The following is a 15,605-nucleotide window of genomic DNA, read 5'->3' as shown; positions in this document are numbered from 1 at the left end:
TTTGCCGAGCGTGCCCTGTAGCACCTGCAAGCGAGTGGAGCCAGACCAAGCTGTGGAATTCCCCGTCTCAGGGCTTTCGTTCGACGACGGCCGCCGTTGAAGGCGCCCTGGTCCCACATGTTGTCGGGCGCCTAGGGCGTGAACAAGGTGAGCCACCCAGTCGATACCAGGTTTCTTCACCTCATGCCATGAACAGGTGCCACAAGGCCTGGGTCACGAGACACAGGGGGAAGGACGTACGCAATACAGTACATGGGAATTTTCTAAATATGAAAACATGGTACGGTGTGTATAATTCTTGCAATATGCGGCTTTCCCACTCTGTGTGCAGCAGCTGATGGTTATTTGTGGTGTGTCCGACTCATGGCTGCGAAATGTTCAGACGAACGATGACGGCATTACTCGGGGCAGAAAGTAGGAAAAAAAGAAGTCGAATGGGGTCACCTTTTCTCAGTAAGGACTGGCTGCACGTCAGACTGCGGTGGACACAGACATCCACCACCAGCGATACGTCTGTCCACCGAAGGCATCATCACGTGTATGCAAACATTGCTTGGTACTTTAGACCCCTCCTCAGCCCTGCAGATAACGAGATGCCATCCTCATGCGTGTCATCATGCCCATCATCCAAGACGACGACAAAGTCACACCAGGCCCACCAAGCCAGTCTGTGCTCAAGAGAGAGGGAAAGAAGAAAATTCCAGAGGGAAAAAAGAACAAAAAAGCAATCCCAATCGATCCGGCGTGCGTCGCAGTACAGATTACCGGCACGTCGGATTGCCGGTCTTAGAACAAAACGCAACGCTACATACACTCGGGCGTCATCGGAACCGCGCTGCGAGTCATGCCCACCCGGATAAGGGAATCGTCAACACCCGACGAGAATCCTCCTCTCTCTTTATGAGTGTGGTGACATTCCATGGCAACCAATCCGTAGCCAGCGAATGCCACACCGTGGACAAGCCACGCGGGATGGGTAGGTAGATGCACTGCGTTGAAGTAGGCTGGCACTCAAAAGCGCTGGCGGTGCGCGACTCGGCGCCGGCAAGGCGAGCCGTGCATCTGTCGTGACAGCAGGCGCCCATGTGACTCGCGCGGTGGTTCGAGTATTGCAAAACCTCAGACGCAAAGCATTCGATTGTGTCAGGCAAAGCGCAAAATAATTAAGGGCGTGCATTTGCCTTTTCTGGCCTGTCTGTCTCTTGACCCGTGACAGCGACCGGCAGCAGCGTGCCGCCCGCGCACATTGCTCGGCCGCGCCGCTCAACCAGAGGCTCCCTGTCCGGTCAGCGAGCGGTCAGCCTCTGAACGACCAACGCGATGTTTCAAGTCCCTCGAAATAGCATGATTTTAGGCCAGAAACAAACTTCCCCAGGAAATCGCTCCAGGAATAACAGGTTTTGGGCTCCGCCGTTGACCAGAAATAAGCATGTTTCCCCAGAGTCGACATTTCAGCTGTGTCGATTAAATCAAAACAATGACTATTTTCCCCGGCATCCCTGCTATCTAGATCTATGAGATCTCCATCCGGCGAATGAGAATCCTTGACATGTCCTGGAAAGGGAAACTCAATCCCTTGAGGTGGACAGGGGTGCTTCTTAGTTGGGGCTTGTCAATGAGTCCAGCCACCGCCTCTTGGCACTGTCCAGGAAACATTCCCACTAGCACCAGCAGCCAGAACCGGCCTTCGCGGACGAAGCATCCAAAATAGAGAGGCCGGCAAGCTTGCTGATGAGGATGCAATCAGTCTGCGAAATAGACCCACTGACCTGCGACGACAGCAGTGTATGGAATATGTGGGTTTCTTTAGCCGCCTGCATGGCATAGAGGAGTGAGTGCCTGCAGTATGCACAGATAGGGTTATTTCTCGGCGGAAGAGAGCCAACACCAAGAACTTGCACAGCTGGCATTATGGGCGCCTCTCACCTTTTCTTTCGAAAATAGCTTCCTGAACCTGCAATGATACACGCGTAATCGCGGGCGAAACCTAAAGATTGCCCGGCAGCGTCGCCCGCCTCCGCAGTCGGTTGGTTCTCAAGTGTCCGGCCCCCCTCACCTCTTCCCAGACTTGGCTTCATCGGCGGCGGTCGGCAGTTTAGCACGCGCACCTCGTAGCTCGCGGGCCGCCTCCGCGCGGGTGTCTGTTCGCTGGCTGGGCTGGCTGGGCTGGCGTGATAGGCCTCTGCTGGAAAAAGGTTACGCTCGCCGACCGACAAACGGAACCACAGCAATCCGTGCGCTAGAGATCTCCGGTCGATCTACAACGGAAGGACGACACCATCAAACTCTGAATTGCTCACCGCGAATCCTGACACAACCCCTCTTCTCCGCCGCCCTCAGCCAAGAATTTCAAATCCAGATGCCGAAGATGAGGCAAAGGAAGTCAGCAACTCGGGAACGTCGAATGATCCTGCGTCACAGTCTATGTGTAGGTAGGGCAAGCGTCAGGTGGTCCGAATGTCTCATGGCGGTGAGGATGCCAATTGGCGTATCAAGAGGCCGAGTAGCCGTGCTGTGCATTGCGCGGTGCAACACACTCTGCCCATCGTAACATTTCGCTGCAACGCATAGTACTGTACGCGGGCAGTCTGATGTCTGGGCCAAGCCCGCAGACGGTCTTTCTCCCTGGCAAGTGTGGGGGGCTGTTTGCTGGCGCTCGAATGAACGGACGAAACGCATGATGGTTCCGAGCAGCCCCTCCATGGAGTCAAAAGGGTTCTTGGGGTCAGGGACAGGGATCCATGCATTTGGCCGTCTTGGTCCTGTCCCCCCCAGCACGGTTAGAGCGCCCAGGCGCCGGCGAGTACAATTTCTGGTACTGCCGCCGACAGCGCCGCAACGGCCATGGAACCATGCAACACAGTGATGACGATCCGGGGTCCAATATCGAATCCGTGCACGGCCCGCCACAGATTAGATCAAGTGTCGTGCACTCATTAACAGAGCTTTTGAATTCGCAATCTTGTTGTCCTCGTTCACAAGACGCGAGGGAAAGACTGCGTTGTTCTTGAACAGACCGCGTAACCCTCGTCGCAATGAGGCAGTGCTCGTCTCGGAACAGCTGGACACTGATAAGATTCCTGCTAAAAGATGTGGTTCGCAGCTCACGCTAATATGCGTCCAACGGCACTTGCGCTTAGTGAAGCGCAGGTGTGGTGGTTTCCGGAGGCCGGAGGCTCCCAACGCGCCGTCTAGGATCGCCGGGCTGCATGCAAACACTTAAGCAGGTAGTGCGTGTGTGCGCTCCAGAGCCAGTGCCATTGGCTCTGTGAAGGCGAGGTGATAGACCTGCATGGCTTCAATGCGGAGTGTCTTTTTTTCATGTCGCAGACACCGTCTCATGGTTACGCTGAGCTTTGCGTGATACCGAAACAAAATCAGACGCGCGACACTTTGTCGGCTGACGAGATGTCCGTGCAATAAATGAAGGTCGAAGTTTTAGTCCGTTGGCTTGTGAACTCAATCAACCTCAGTTGGACAAGGGTTGCACCGACCTTGCGATGACAGGTCAATGGCAGGAAGATCATGCGGATAACTAAGTGCCACACCCTACACCATCTTCTATATTTTTGGAGTGAACACCTACACACAGGACACCACTCTGATTAGTCCCGTGTGCTAGTGTAGTAATACAACATCTGGGCATGCGCCGCCCACCGCCCACTTATTAGACAATCACCTCCAATAGCTCTGTCTGCGCGCAGCGCAACACTTAAGCAGTGTTTGGCAGAGGAACCTTGGCGCTGCATCAGAAAGCCTGACTTTCTCAGTCTCTGTCGTGCTGGCGTGGCGTGCCTGGATGTTGTTGCTAGGCTCAGCGCATGCAGACCTTGACGGTGAGCAAATCGGCATCGTGATTATTGTGCGCCACACCCATTGCGCGGAGGGTTCGGATGGCTGACTGGCTTCTTTGGCCTCCCGATACGAGGCAGTAGACGCTAGTGAGGACCATTTCTAAGATGCGGTAATACACGTGAGTGGGCACAAGCCGCTGAGGCTGGCTGAAGGAATCAGTGGACACTGGCAGCCTTGATTTCTACCTTCACAAGGCTGAGAGTATGGATGGCCAGCCCGAGAAAATTATAGAGAATATCATGTGCTTTGCTCAATCCGTAAGACAAGATCCACCCAAGGATAAGAGATTGTCAGTCCTCGGACTAACATTTCTTGTGCACGGTCTGTGCCTTAACTTGCCAAACGAGCTTGTGGCCATGAGGGTTTGGTCATGCCTCTGCGCCGGTATTCAACACGTGCTTGGGTAATTATATTGAGGGAGGAACAGAGACGGGAGGTATCGCTCGATTCGGAGTGCGAGAGCCCACGTGCCCCGTGGCCCTCACCTTCAACGTACGGTTGAGCGGTCCCACTCAGGGACACTTATCAAATGCGGAGAAGACGTGATCGATGTCGTTGATCAATTAATCAGATTAGCAAATCGCCAGAATCAGTGACCAAAGGGGAGGTATCATGACAAGTAAAGAGGCTGAAACGAAGGCGAATGCGACAACCGCTGTCGCTCTTTTTCCTTGCTTGAGCCGGCTTCGAGTCATGTATTCGGGAGAGGAGTCGATCCCACTGTGGCGCGTTCAAACAGAGATAGGCATCTATGCCCAGCGTACGCAAGTAATAGCGGGGATGATGATGGGGATCATGTACACGGCCAGTTGTCTGTGTGGGCCTATGGCAACGTGCCGCACACGAGGGAGGGCCTTGAAGTGTGCAATGAGGTCGTTTCGAGCGTCCCTGACTGGCCATTGATCCGAACGAAGACGAGGAGAGAGAACGACAAATGTCATCGGTGCCAGGTCATGGGTCCCCTGGTGGCTCCGCGGTACACCACTCAAGGTGGGGGGTTGCATGAGAGATCCATAGATGGCTCTCCCTGGCGCATCGTGGGCTTTCGCAGCGCACGCAAGATGCCATGCAACATGAATGCCGGCCATCCCAAACCGCGACCACTGGTGGATTCGGTCGTGTGGAGGCGATGACATAGTTGCGGAGCCTGGAATATGTGCGTCCAGCAACGATTGGTTTTCTAGATGCCCTTGGGAACCATGTGGTCGGCTCATGGCCATCAGGTCGGCTCATGGACCGTACAGGTCGCAAAGAAAGGACACATTCGGTAATGCGACCTGCGGTTTGGATGTACAGTGGCGTCGACGGTCCGATGCTGACTGCTTCCCCAAGAAATCGGCGGCTTATGGTCAGAGCTCTGTTCAGCACAAGGATCATGGGGAAATGATTTGCAGACGTTGTTTCAGGGTCCATTCCAACTGTCCAGGCGACGCAGAAGCGGACGGTGAGGCTTCGCTGAAACGGGCCAGCTCAAAGGGCTAGACGGCTACCACGAGCGGCCGGTTGCCGGAAGAATTGCGCTGCCTGGAGTTCTGAAAAAAAGTTGTCGGAGCCAACAGTCGGCCGACGGGCGCCAAAGCTCGTCTGTCCAAGCCGCTGGCCCGTCAGCATGTCGCCCAGCAATTGGTGTTGGTAGTGCCGTCTGTTGTCTTGGTGAAGCACACGGGCGCTAGAAGGCTGGCGAATTGATGCACAGCAGACACCAGTCAGGGTCTCCCCTAGGGGCCCTAGGGGACAAGGTTGGCGCGGTCCATGGAGCGACCATGGCAAATGGACCCGTTTTCTTCAGCTGCATGGTTGCATGGGAAGGAAGATCCGAAGGGATTTGTCGTGTCTGCGCGTCCGGGGACCGGGGCCTGGATGGAGCAAAGCAGCCATGGGATGAGATAACGAGATTGAGAGAGCGAGTCTGTGTGCACTCTCGGCACCCTCGACCATTCTGAAGAGTCGGGCCTGTCTGTGCGAAAAGCCAATTGGGATCATCAGTACCAAATGCACCTGAAGAGCGGTCAGAAGCAGATTGATGTAATAACAAAGCCATGTATCGGGGGCCGTAATAATGACAACAGAACCTGCTGTTTGTACAGGCAGACAGGCAGACAGACAGACAGACAGACAGACAGACAGACAGACATAAAAAAAAGATTTTCTTGAAGGCGCGTGTAAGTCGGTGTAAGCCTTGGTCGCATTCTGGCATCCTGGCGCTCTGGCCTGCACGATGCTGCCCCGTACCCGTCCGTTGCCCACCGGTCTTAGTCGCGCGTTCAGCACCAAGGTTGCTTGCGGGCGGGGCACTCATGGAAGGATCCCAGAAGCCGACTGACGCCATCAATCCCAAGTGGCACCGCAATTTGACAGGAGAGCCACTAACGGTTTCTGCATGAATTGCTCAGACGAGAAAGTAATGAGAAGAGACCAGGGAGCTCCGAAGCTCAATAACACCAGTGGCGTGTCAATGAGCTGAGAGTAAACAAAAACTTTTTTGTCGGGAGCTCCATTGCCTTGGTGATGCACACACAACCCAGGTGAAGTCCTACTAGTAGTCTACGGCCTAGTGTTATACCTATCGACAGTAAACACTCGACAGGTACAGGTACGTATCTACCAGCTTACTGTGACAGACGAGGCATGTGCCTTGGTCGCCGTGGAAGGAGCCGGCTGCATCCTTCCTCAAGCATCAACATCGCCAATTTTGCAATTGCAACCTACTAGGAATCTGGAAGGGGAAGGAATGAGGCTCTGGGGCAGCTGCAGCTTGCAGATGCAGAAGTTGCAAGTGGAACAGTGCAAGACTGCCCCTGCCAACCTGCCTGTTCAACAACTCGAGGTGGAGAACGGGGAGAGACGGACGGTGGTCATAGTCACCCTTGACGGCCAGGGACGGACGGCATCTCCATTCTAGACTATCTATCGTATCGACAAGACAAGACCCATATGCACACAATATCTTTTCCCCAGCTGTCGAGTCGCGTCGCGTCGCGGTGTCGCCGTTGCTATAGCCGTTGAGAAAGGGTGAGGCATCATAGCATGAGGACAGCACATCCTCTGCCGGATATGCCTCGGAGTCAATGCCATGAAGACGTCGGCTAGGAGCTTCCTTGGGCCGCTGATCTGATCGTCTCCTCGGCCTCAGTCCGATGCTGTTTCCTGCCGCCTGTGCAGCCCCCGTCAGCCCGCCACTCTCGCCTGTCCAGCTGCCTCCGGCGCAAATATCAGTTGACCGCAACATTGACCGATGCGTTGCCCGTGAGCGACAAGTCAGCAGCAGCAGCAGCAGCAGCAGCAGCAGCAGCAGCAGCAGCAGCAACATCATCAACAACAGTAGCGTCAATGAGCAGTAGGGGTAGGATTCTGATGTGCATTTGGCGGCAGGGACGGAGACAAGAGGCCTGCCTGCATCATGCATAGGGGCTCAAATCTCAACGTAGTCTTGGCTCTAGACCAGCTGTCGTCTTGTCAAGGACTCAGACATGCATCTCGTATGTACTATACTCCATGTACGTACAGTATGCGTCTGTAGTTGAGTCGGTTGACTCTGCGGATGCACAACCTGAGTCTGGCGAGTCCGCCCCGGCTTAAGCCCCCAACGCTCAACCACCCACCCATACAGTAGCATCCATCCATCCATCCCACCATCCACCACCCACCCACCCACACACAAGAGTTACTGTAGCGCGATGCGACTGCTTATGCAGCCTCAACCTTCCTAGCATCCTCCGTGCGCGGATTGGACGGCTGACCTGCTCATGCAGCATAGAAGAACCTTTCCGGCCCTTGCGGCGGCAAAAAGTCTAGAGACAGAAAACTGTCGTGACCCATCTAGAAGGCCATCGAAGTCGAGACCGTGGTGGTCACTGGTCAAGGCGAGGGTAATCTACTGTGTGCCTTCTCCGACCTGCATGCTGCGCACTGCGTATGATCATACATAATAATAACCTGGAAGCATTCTCCAGTTATCCGAGACGCTAATGTGAAAGATTTAGAGTGCGAACTGCGTGGAACTCGCCCGAGTCCGGGGAGGGTGACATCAAGTAAACAAACGGCTGCCTTCTCAAAGGCGGGAGAGTAAGAGAAAGAGTACATGGAAGAAAAAAAAAGGACTAATGTACGGCGGGAGATGAGCAGCCTCAGCATCTCGTACCCGTACAACAGCGGCGTGCACAAGGCTGGAAGTTTAGCCAGAACCTCTTTGATCTTATTTGATTGAATGATTGCTTCCGAAAGATGGCATGTACTGTACTGGACTGCATCGTATCCACAACCCACCGCGGCTCGAAACCCACACATTTGTGTGTGAGTGAGAGCGTGCGTGCGTGTGTGCTGTGGGTGCTGTGGGCCGCGCAAGAAATATCACCGCTCACAACCCAGTCGACGAGCCGACCACACGCAGGTTGTAGACAAGAAGAGTCTCCAGAAGACGCGCCCCGTGCACTATCAGCTACCTGGCAGTCCCGCTAGGCAGGGGGCCCCTGAGCAGCTGCACCCTGAATCTTGACTGGGGACGTTGCTGGTGCCGACCCACCCTGCCACCTCCTACACTGGCATAAGACTAGCTCGACGCCTACCAGCTGGGAACGGAGAGCCATCCAACTCTTGCCCCCTCTCTCCTTTCCCGCCCCGTCGTCGCAACCGAGAGACCAACCATACAACACGGTACAAGTCCTGTACACAGTAGCGACCGAACTAAACAAGGCGGTATACCTAGCCCTTGTCGTTGACCCTCTCTGCCTCCCCCTTCTACACCACCACCTCCGCCTCCGCCGCCGCCGACTGCTTGGATACTCTCTCCCTCCTCCTCCTCCTCCTCCTCCTTCACCACCTCCTTCGAACATCTTGCTCCCTCTCTGCAGTCAGTCATTCTCGTCACTGTAACAAGTGGACGTCAGGGCCGGTCAGTTTGACTTTGGACAGTCAAGCCAGTAACTGTGAGTCTGCATTTGCTTCCTTGTGCTTTCTTATCGCGGGCTCGCCGGTTGTCTTATCTCCGGTGTTTTGCTTTGTCTCTCCCCTCCCTCATGCCCTCTGCCACCGTTGCCCGGATGATTCACCTCGCTCGGTTGCCTCCGGTACGCCTTGCAGCGAGCCGCGTGCCATATGTGCCTCGAGACTGCAAATCAAGTCTTCAACAAATTCAACAAGAGCCCTGCGAGGAAGAAGCAGGCTCTTGAAAAAAAAGAAGGAAAAACAAAGCGACACAATCGAAACGTCTGGTCGGCGTCGTCCCATATGAACCCTTCTGTCCCTGTATTGTCCCAATCCCGGATGCCCAACTGTGCTGGCCTTTTTTGTCCACTGCGTGTCATGTCACAAGCACATCACGGTGTGAACAGAGTCGAGTCTACTGCTGTGCTTTGTCACTGAGGCGACTGCGGCGTGTGTCTACCTGGTCCAAAGTACACCGCAGCCCAGCCACCGGGTGCCTCACACAAACAAAACAATCCTCCGAACTTGGGCCCTCAGCCTCTCGAAATTCGACTGCCTAGTTGCTGGAAACATGCCCTCGACACCGCTCTCGTGACAATAGCCGCCTTGAAACCTCGAGGGCACGCTTGAAACCCAACGGATGACGGTAGAAAAGCCACTACCGGGCCCTTCTCTCGAGGCCCATCCATCTCCAGCCCACACAGCAACCCACGGCCGCGACCCTGACCACGACCACGGCAACGCCCCGCACCCTGAATCCTTTGCATCTTTATATCACCGCAGCACGACGACCCGCCGAGCCTCTTGTTTCCAAAGGTCCGACCCGAAATCTTAGGCACTGGAGGACCACTTCTGGAGCTGGATATCGGTACAACGCTGGCACGGCACACCACCATACCTCAGTTCCCATCGCACTACACCTGGCTCCAGTCGAGTCACTTGCTTGCAATCGCCCTGCTTCACAGCCCCTTTCTCGTGAAATAACTGTGCCGCCTCCTGCGCGCTGTACACTGACAATACCACCTCGCACAGGCTGCTTGCGACCAACCGCCGCCGCAGTTGCTCTCCTGAATTTCCCTCCTTCATCTCCTCCGGGCCGTCCTAAAAAGTAACGAGCAGACCCTCACCTTCTCTCGGCATTCTCCCGCCTCGACCTGCTCTCAAATTACTGTTGCCGCCCCCATCGACCTCGTGACCCACCAACTCGTCCACCACTTGTTACTCCTACCCCCAATGCATTCCCAGAAATAATCATGGACTCAGAAGACGGAGAGCTGTTCATAAAGGTACGTCTGGAAATCCTGAGCCCGCACATACGGTTCCTTAGTTGTCGAGTATCTTGACGAGGTCCAAGAAACTGACTTTGCTGCGTTGTCGTAGCAACTGGCCACTTTCGTGCGCACCCACGAAAAGGCCCTGGCCAACGCTTTGCAACTGCGAAGGCAAAACCCCCCTCGACATGGAGCTTCACAAAGCGTTTCCGCAGTGCCGACCGCAGGGCTCACGACTCCGACGACCATTCCCGAACGACCTTCCACTGCTGCAGGGCCCTCTTCGAATGGACTCGCCGCTGCGCTGTCCTTCGGCTCCCTGAACTTCACGTCTCAGACGGCCAAATCAGCAAAGTTGGCTCTCACACCGCACCACCTATTCTACCTCCTCTCGCGGTTCGAGGAGCTCAAGATACCCGTCGGCCCCATGAAGGTGCGCCTTGAGAATTTACATGATACGAGTACATCAGCGAATTATGTATCGTTCCTGAGCCAGTCACAACGCTCCAAGACTCGAAGCTCAGAGGTCGGTTCAATCCGGTCCGTGTCCAGCATCCGAAGTGTCATGTCTGGGATGTCTGCACTGTGGTCGAATTTTGGCATCGGATCGGGCATGTCTGCTGCTCGCACTGAAAGACAAAAAGCTGCTCTGGACGCCGACCTAAAATATCTGTATTCGGCATTCACCAAGGTGCCGTGCCTTCGCCTGGCACCAGACTTTCGCGCTCGGCTTATCAAGGGTTACGAGGAATTCCCCTTCGACTCAGCAGTACCATTACACATTTTCAAGAACTGCCAGGCGCTCGAGGTTAGCGACATCGACTTTCGGCAGTTCTTCGGCTGGGATCGCATGGCGGACCAGCTGAGGTCCCTGACAGTCAAGCGAGCGAGCCTCACCGACCCTGCTGATATTCTCATCGACATCGTGCTTGACGACATGGATAAAAGGAGACGGCGAACATCGAAGTCACATTCGTCACCGACAACAACATGGCCCGGAACTGCTAGCCCACGGCGGAGTATGACGCTGGCGACTCCTGCCGAGTTGAAGAAGTCAACTTCGGCACCGGGATCGCCGGGTACACGAGCTGCAGATCTGAATGTCGGCTCCATAGGGAGCGAGGCCGCTGTCGACCATGAGAACGAGCTTGCCCTTCGGAACAGCAGGCGAGCCTCTGTCGCTGTCGTCGAGGTACCTAAGTCGCCCACAAAGAGCTCACGTCCCAGGAGCCACTCTCCCAGGAGGCCCGCTAGTGCTCGGCACGGTTCCCATCACGTCCGCGGCTCTCACAAGGTCCATCGCTCAGGCTCCGGCAGCTCGCAGTCGAGCATGTCCGATTCCTGGCACCACAACCGGGGCAGCACTTCAAACCTTCTGTCTACGGGTGCGCTTCCGTCCTCAAAATGGCGTTTCTTGAGGCATCTGAGTCTCGCAGAGAACGGCCTTGTCTCGATACCCGAGGCCAGTCTTGCGCCTTTGGCCAATACACTCTACTCGCTTGACCTGTCCTCGAACGAGTTCAACGAGATCCCTGACAGCCTGGCCACGCTCACTGCCCTCCGGGCTCTTAACCTGTCAAAGTGCACTATCGAGTCTCTCCACTCGCTCACGCGCAATCCGCTGCCGGCAATCACGGCATTGAACCTGCGGGACAACCGCCTTCAATCGCTGGCCGGAATCGAGAGACTGTATCCATTGGAGAGGCTGGACTTGAGGGACAACCGTCTGACAGACCCTGTCGAGCTAGCGCGCTTGACGAGAATTCCTGACATCCGTGAGATTTGGGTCGAGGGAAACCCTTTCACCCGCACGCACAAGGACTACCGTATCACAATCTTCAACTTGTTCAGGCAGTCGCCTGGCTACACTGAGGATGTTTTGATTGACATGACGGGTCCCACCTACTCGGAAAGGAAGCATCTAGTTGAACGTACCCAGGAGCCAGCTCCGGTTCCTGTCATCAAGCCTCCGGTCCCGGAGTTGAAGGCGGTTGACGTGAGCAAGCCGGCGATCGTCTACGACAACCCCAAGGAGCCCTCGGTGCTTCGTAAAGAGCGCCCGGCGCCAAAAGCGACCGCCAGTGAGGTCAACACCAACTCCACTCGGAGCCGTCGCAGAGCGCCAAAACGGCGCATTGTGGATCTGGCCGACTCTCAAGCTCATGTTGCCAGGCAGCCAGGTGAAAACGAAGCAATGGGGGCAGTGACTGGCCTCGATAGCAACTACCGTATTTCACAAACCACCGAGATACATCAAAACAACCCCAACGTGGCAGAGGAAGGCCGGACCCAGGCGAGCCGTGGTGTCCCCCGCATCGACACATCTGTCATTCCCAAGCTACCACCTGTGTCGCCTACCCAGGAAATTGGAACGCCCACATCGTGGACGGACTCCCAGAAATGGGATGTCGGAGGCGAGATGTACCGGCGCAAGATTGAGGCCTTGCGAACTCAAGTTGGCGAGGGCTACCTCAACGTTCTCAGTGAAGAGCACTGGGATGTGAACGGTACACCTCACTTTCCGGGGTCGCGTTTCGGACATCCTGACTCACCAATGCACCCAAGTCCGGCCGTACATCGACCAACTCTGCAACCTATCCACAGCGGTCGCACACTTGGATGAGCGCCACGCGCTACACATTATTCACCACCCAACACACTCCAAGTCCACGACAGCCGATTGCGATGATACCCCAACCCTCCGAACTAAGGGCAGTCTGGCTGCCGAATACATACATCCCGAGTCATTTTCGAAATACCCAAAGTGTTTTTGTTTTTCAAAAGAACAGCGCGCGGCTTCATGGTTGGCTTTTTCAAGATTCATCATTTTCACCGGAGCATAGCGGAAAAGGCGTTTTCATGGTTCATCTCACTTCTCCTCATCGACCTATACTACAAAACTACAAGACTCCATCCGCCCGCCTACTAGTGCGTCTCTATCCACCCACAGGGACGGCCATCTGCGTAATTACGAGGCTACGTACGACTTGGCAACGATGTTCATGCCAGCTCTATGATTTTGAGTCATCAGCCCATTCGGCTGTGTATTTTGCGTTGTCTTACTGTTTGTCTGGCCCCGGTGTCATCCGGGGTCCGAGGTTGACGGAATATCCAACTTTTTTTTTTCTTTTTTGGCGTGTTTATGGCACTGGTAGAAAAATAGTCAAGAGTCACTGTTGCGATTCGGCAATCCCTGGCTCAGGACTACTGGCTGGCGTCCAGGTTCTTCTCTTCGACGAAGATATCTCTTTATGGCGGGATCTGGCGTATCGTCGTGTTTGTCACTGTCCGCTCCTGCATGTTAGCACGACGGGTTCTGCATCTGCGTTCTTCGTTGCTCAAAGGTTTCCACGAGTGTTTTGCTTGAGTTCAATTCGGTGTGAACATATTTCTGAAGCGCTGCGCTGTCTGATTGGTTGCCTGGCGAACAGGAGAGAGTCTGGAAGAGAAATGCCTGCTTGTCTGTTGAGGGTTTGACTTGCCAGAGGATTTGTTGGTACCGTATTTTACTGTATGGTATGGGCAGATGATAGATAATTGGTCGGCCTTAGAGGCGGTCGATCTAGGTGGCCTGGATGGTCAAACAGAGAAATGATATCACGGCAGAAATAATTCGCGTTCAATACTTTTGACCCGGTGTCTTCTTCGTGGCTTGCCCTCTTGGTTTGAAAGGGTCCCCTGCTGTGAGATGCAACGTGAGCAAGATGCGTCTAAAGTGAGCAAAAGTTGCTTTGAGAGCATCCCGGGTATGCAGGTGCTCTGAGCCAACTCATCCCAATACACATCACTACCAATCCGTTTGGTACTAAACATACTTCATTGAGCGCAGTAGCTGGACATCAGTCAAAGGTCTGCCTGGCTGCCTAGCCACCCAAGTGTGAGTCAGCAAGACTTCACCCTCCATGTTTCCTCTGTCCATTAACCAAAGAACACTTAGCTCAAGCCCCAAACCTTCTCTCATCTTCTTATTTCAGCCATAAGACTGACCTGGCTCGACATAGACTGCATCGATACCTAAGAAACCAACATGGTCTCCCTTCTGGACTGCCCGGCCGAGCTGCGGCAGCAAATCTTAGACCACCTCATCCCGAGCGAGGTCCGCGACGCCGGCGCCGCCCCAAGGACGGCACCGCTGCTCCCGCTCCTCCTGGCCTGCAAGAAGATCCGGCTCGACACCCTCCAGCTCCTCAAGAAGTGGTCACCAGTGTACCATTTCGAGCGGCCGGCGACCATCCTCGGGGCGCGGTGGCGGCCGGACGAGCCGCACATGCGCAACATCAGCCTGCGGCTGTTTGCGGACATGGACCTCCACGCCGCGCGCTACATAACGGCCTTCGGCGCCAGCGGCGTGTTCGATCCGGACTCGTGGGTCCGGTGCGCGACCTCGCTGCCGCGGCTCGCTGTCGAGTCCGTCGTGGTCGACCTCACTGCCGCGCCCGCGTGGATGGTCGCCAGGCGGCCTGACTGGGTGCGTGGCACGCTGCTGGACGCACGAAACAGATGTCTCCTAGATAATTGTGTTGTAGAAGTTACGGCTATTGTCAAGAAGGTGAGCGAGGTCTACGGACCAGGGGTCCCGGTCCATCTCGGAGGCGTCGTCACGCGCAAGGCGAAGAAAGCCGTCGACGAGATGCTGGACTGGGCGAGGAAGGAGGCGGGCTGTGTGAATATCGCATTCGTGGGTGAGTGGATCGCTGGGCCCAAAGAGCTACCCACCAGACTGTCGCTGGTACTTTTGTGCCGCTGCTGGGGCATGAAGCTGGAACAGCCAGCGGTGGCGCAGTACGATACGCCGAGGTGGATTCAGATCCGCAACGAGGTAAGTGTTCTGGGGGGGATGTCCTTCTGGGGTGAAAACGGATGGGCTGACAGCGGACGGACATATCAGGCGCGCGAGGCAGGTCTGACAGTGCCGGATGTGGACCTCAAGGCCGTGGGGCTGGTGAAGTGGTCTAAGAACTCTTGCACGGCGTACTACGTCAACGCCCAGGTGGACGAGGAGGGCACGCGGTCCGAGCTAGTGCGCGTGCTCCGCTTCGCGGTCGAGGCGAGGACCGTGGGCATCCAAGGTGACGTGGCTATCGATTTCGAGCCGGCGATCAGGGAGCGGCGCTTCCTGATCCACTGCCTCGCCAAGGACTTGGGGCTTACGAGCGTGAGCGTAGGGGGCCCAGAGGAGAAGTTCGTAAGATTATCGCACGCCGCGAAGCCAGGACTCGAGGAGAAGCTGGAGGAGAGACTGAGTACTAAGGCTGAAGGCAGTCAGGCTAGTACCTGTCCCCTTGGCCTTGAAGCGAAGCATTTGGGCCCATAAATGTAGCACTGCTGAACTAATTGTCGGTCTTTTTCCAGGAGATGTGCTAGGGGTTTCGTTGAATGCCTCGCTTTGACATTGTGTTATTGTATGCGGATTTCTGGATAGCTGAATGGACGTGTTGGTCGAGTGAGTGCTGTTGCTTATGCATCGGTCGATGTGTGAAGTCTTTGGATGAAAGATTGAGTACCGGCAGTGAAAGCCATTCGATTGAGTCCCTGCGCTCCTGCCCTCAAAACCCA

At 55.4% G+C, this 15,605-nt stretch overlaps 3 protein-coding genes across 3 annotated transcripts; all 3 read left to right on the top strand.

The window, feature by feature from the left end:
* Positions 1-6,992: 6,992 nt before the first annotated feature.
* Positions 6,993-7,196, top strand: J7T55_015030 (uncharacterized protein; the record flags this gene model as incomplete). The annotated part of the gene is made up of 1 exon (XM_053133284.1): positions 6,993-7,196. The coding sequence occupies one exon, from the start codon at positions 6,993-6,995 to the stop codon at positions 7,194-7,196; it is 204 nt and encodes a 67-aa protein (XP_052988759.1).
* Positions 7,197-10,031: 2,835 nt separating this feature from the next.
* On the top strand, positions 10,032-12,672 carry J7T55_015029 (uncharacterized protein; the record flags this gene model as incomplete). The annotated part of the gene is made up of 2 exons (XM_053133283.1): positions 10,032-10,064; positions 10,159-12,672. 2 exons carry the CDS (start codon positions 10,032-10,034, stop codon positions 12,670-12,672), a joined length of 2,547 nt encoding a protein of 848 aa, XP_052988758.1.
* A 1,404-nt stretch (positions 12,673-14,076) lies between these two features.
* Positions 14,077-15,413, top strand: J7T55_015028 (uncharacterized protein; the record flags this gene model as incomplete). The annotated part of the gene is made up of 3 exons (XM_053133282.1): positions 14,077-14,868; positions 14,938-15,234; positions 15,402-15,413. The coding sequence occupies 3 exons, from the start codon at positions 14,077-14,079 to the stop codon at positions 15,411-15,413; spliced, it is 1,101 nt and encodes a 366-aa protein (XP_052988757.1).
* Positions 15,414-15,605: the final 192 nt, after the last annotated feature.

This window comes from Diaporthe amygdali (genome assembly GCF_026229845.1).
Source record: "Diaporthe amygdali strain CAA958 chromosome Unknown NODE_36_length_484128_cov_64_979186, whole genome shotgun sequence".
Lineage (NCBI taxonomy): Eukaryota > Fungi > Ascomycota > Sordariomycetes > Diaporthales > Diaporthaceae > Diaporthe > Diaporthe amygdali.
This window is presented reverse-complemented; position numbering and strand designations above follow the sequence as displayed.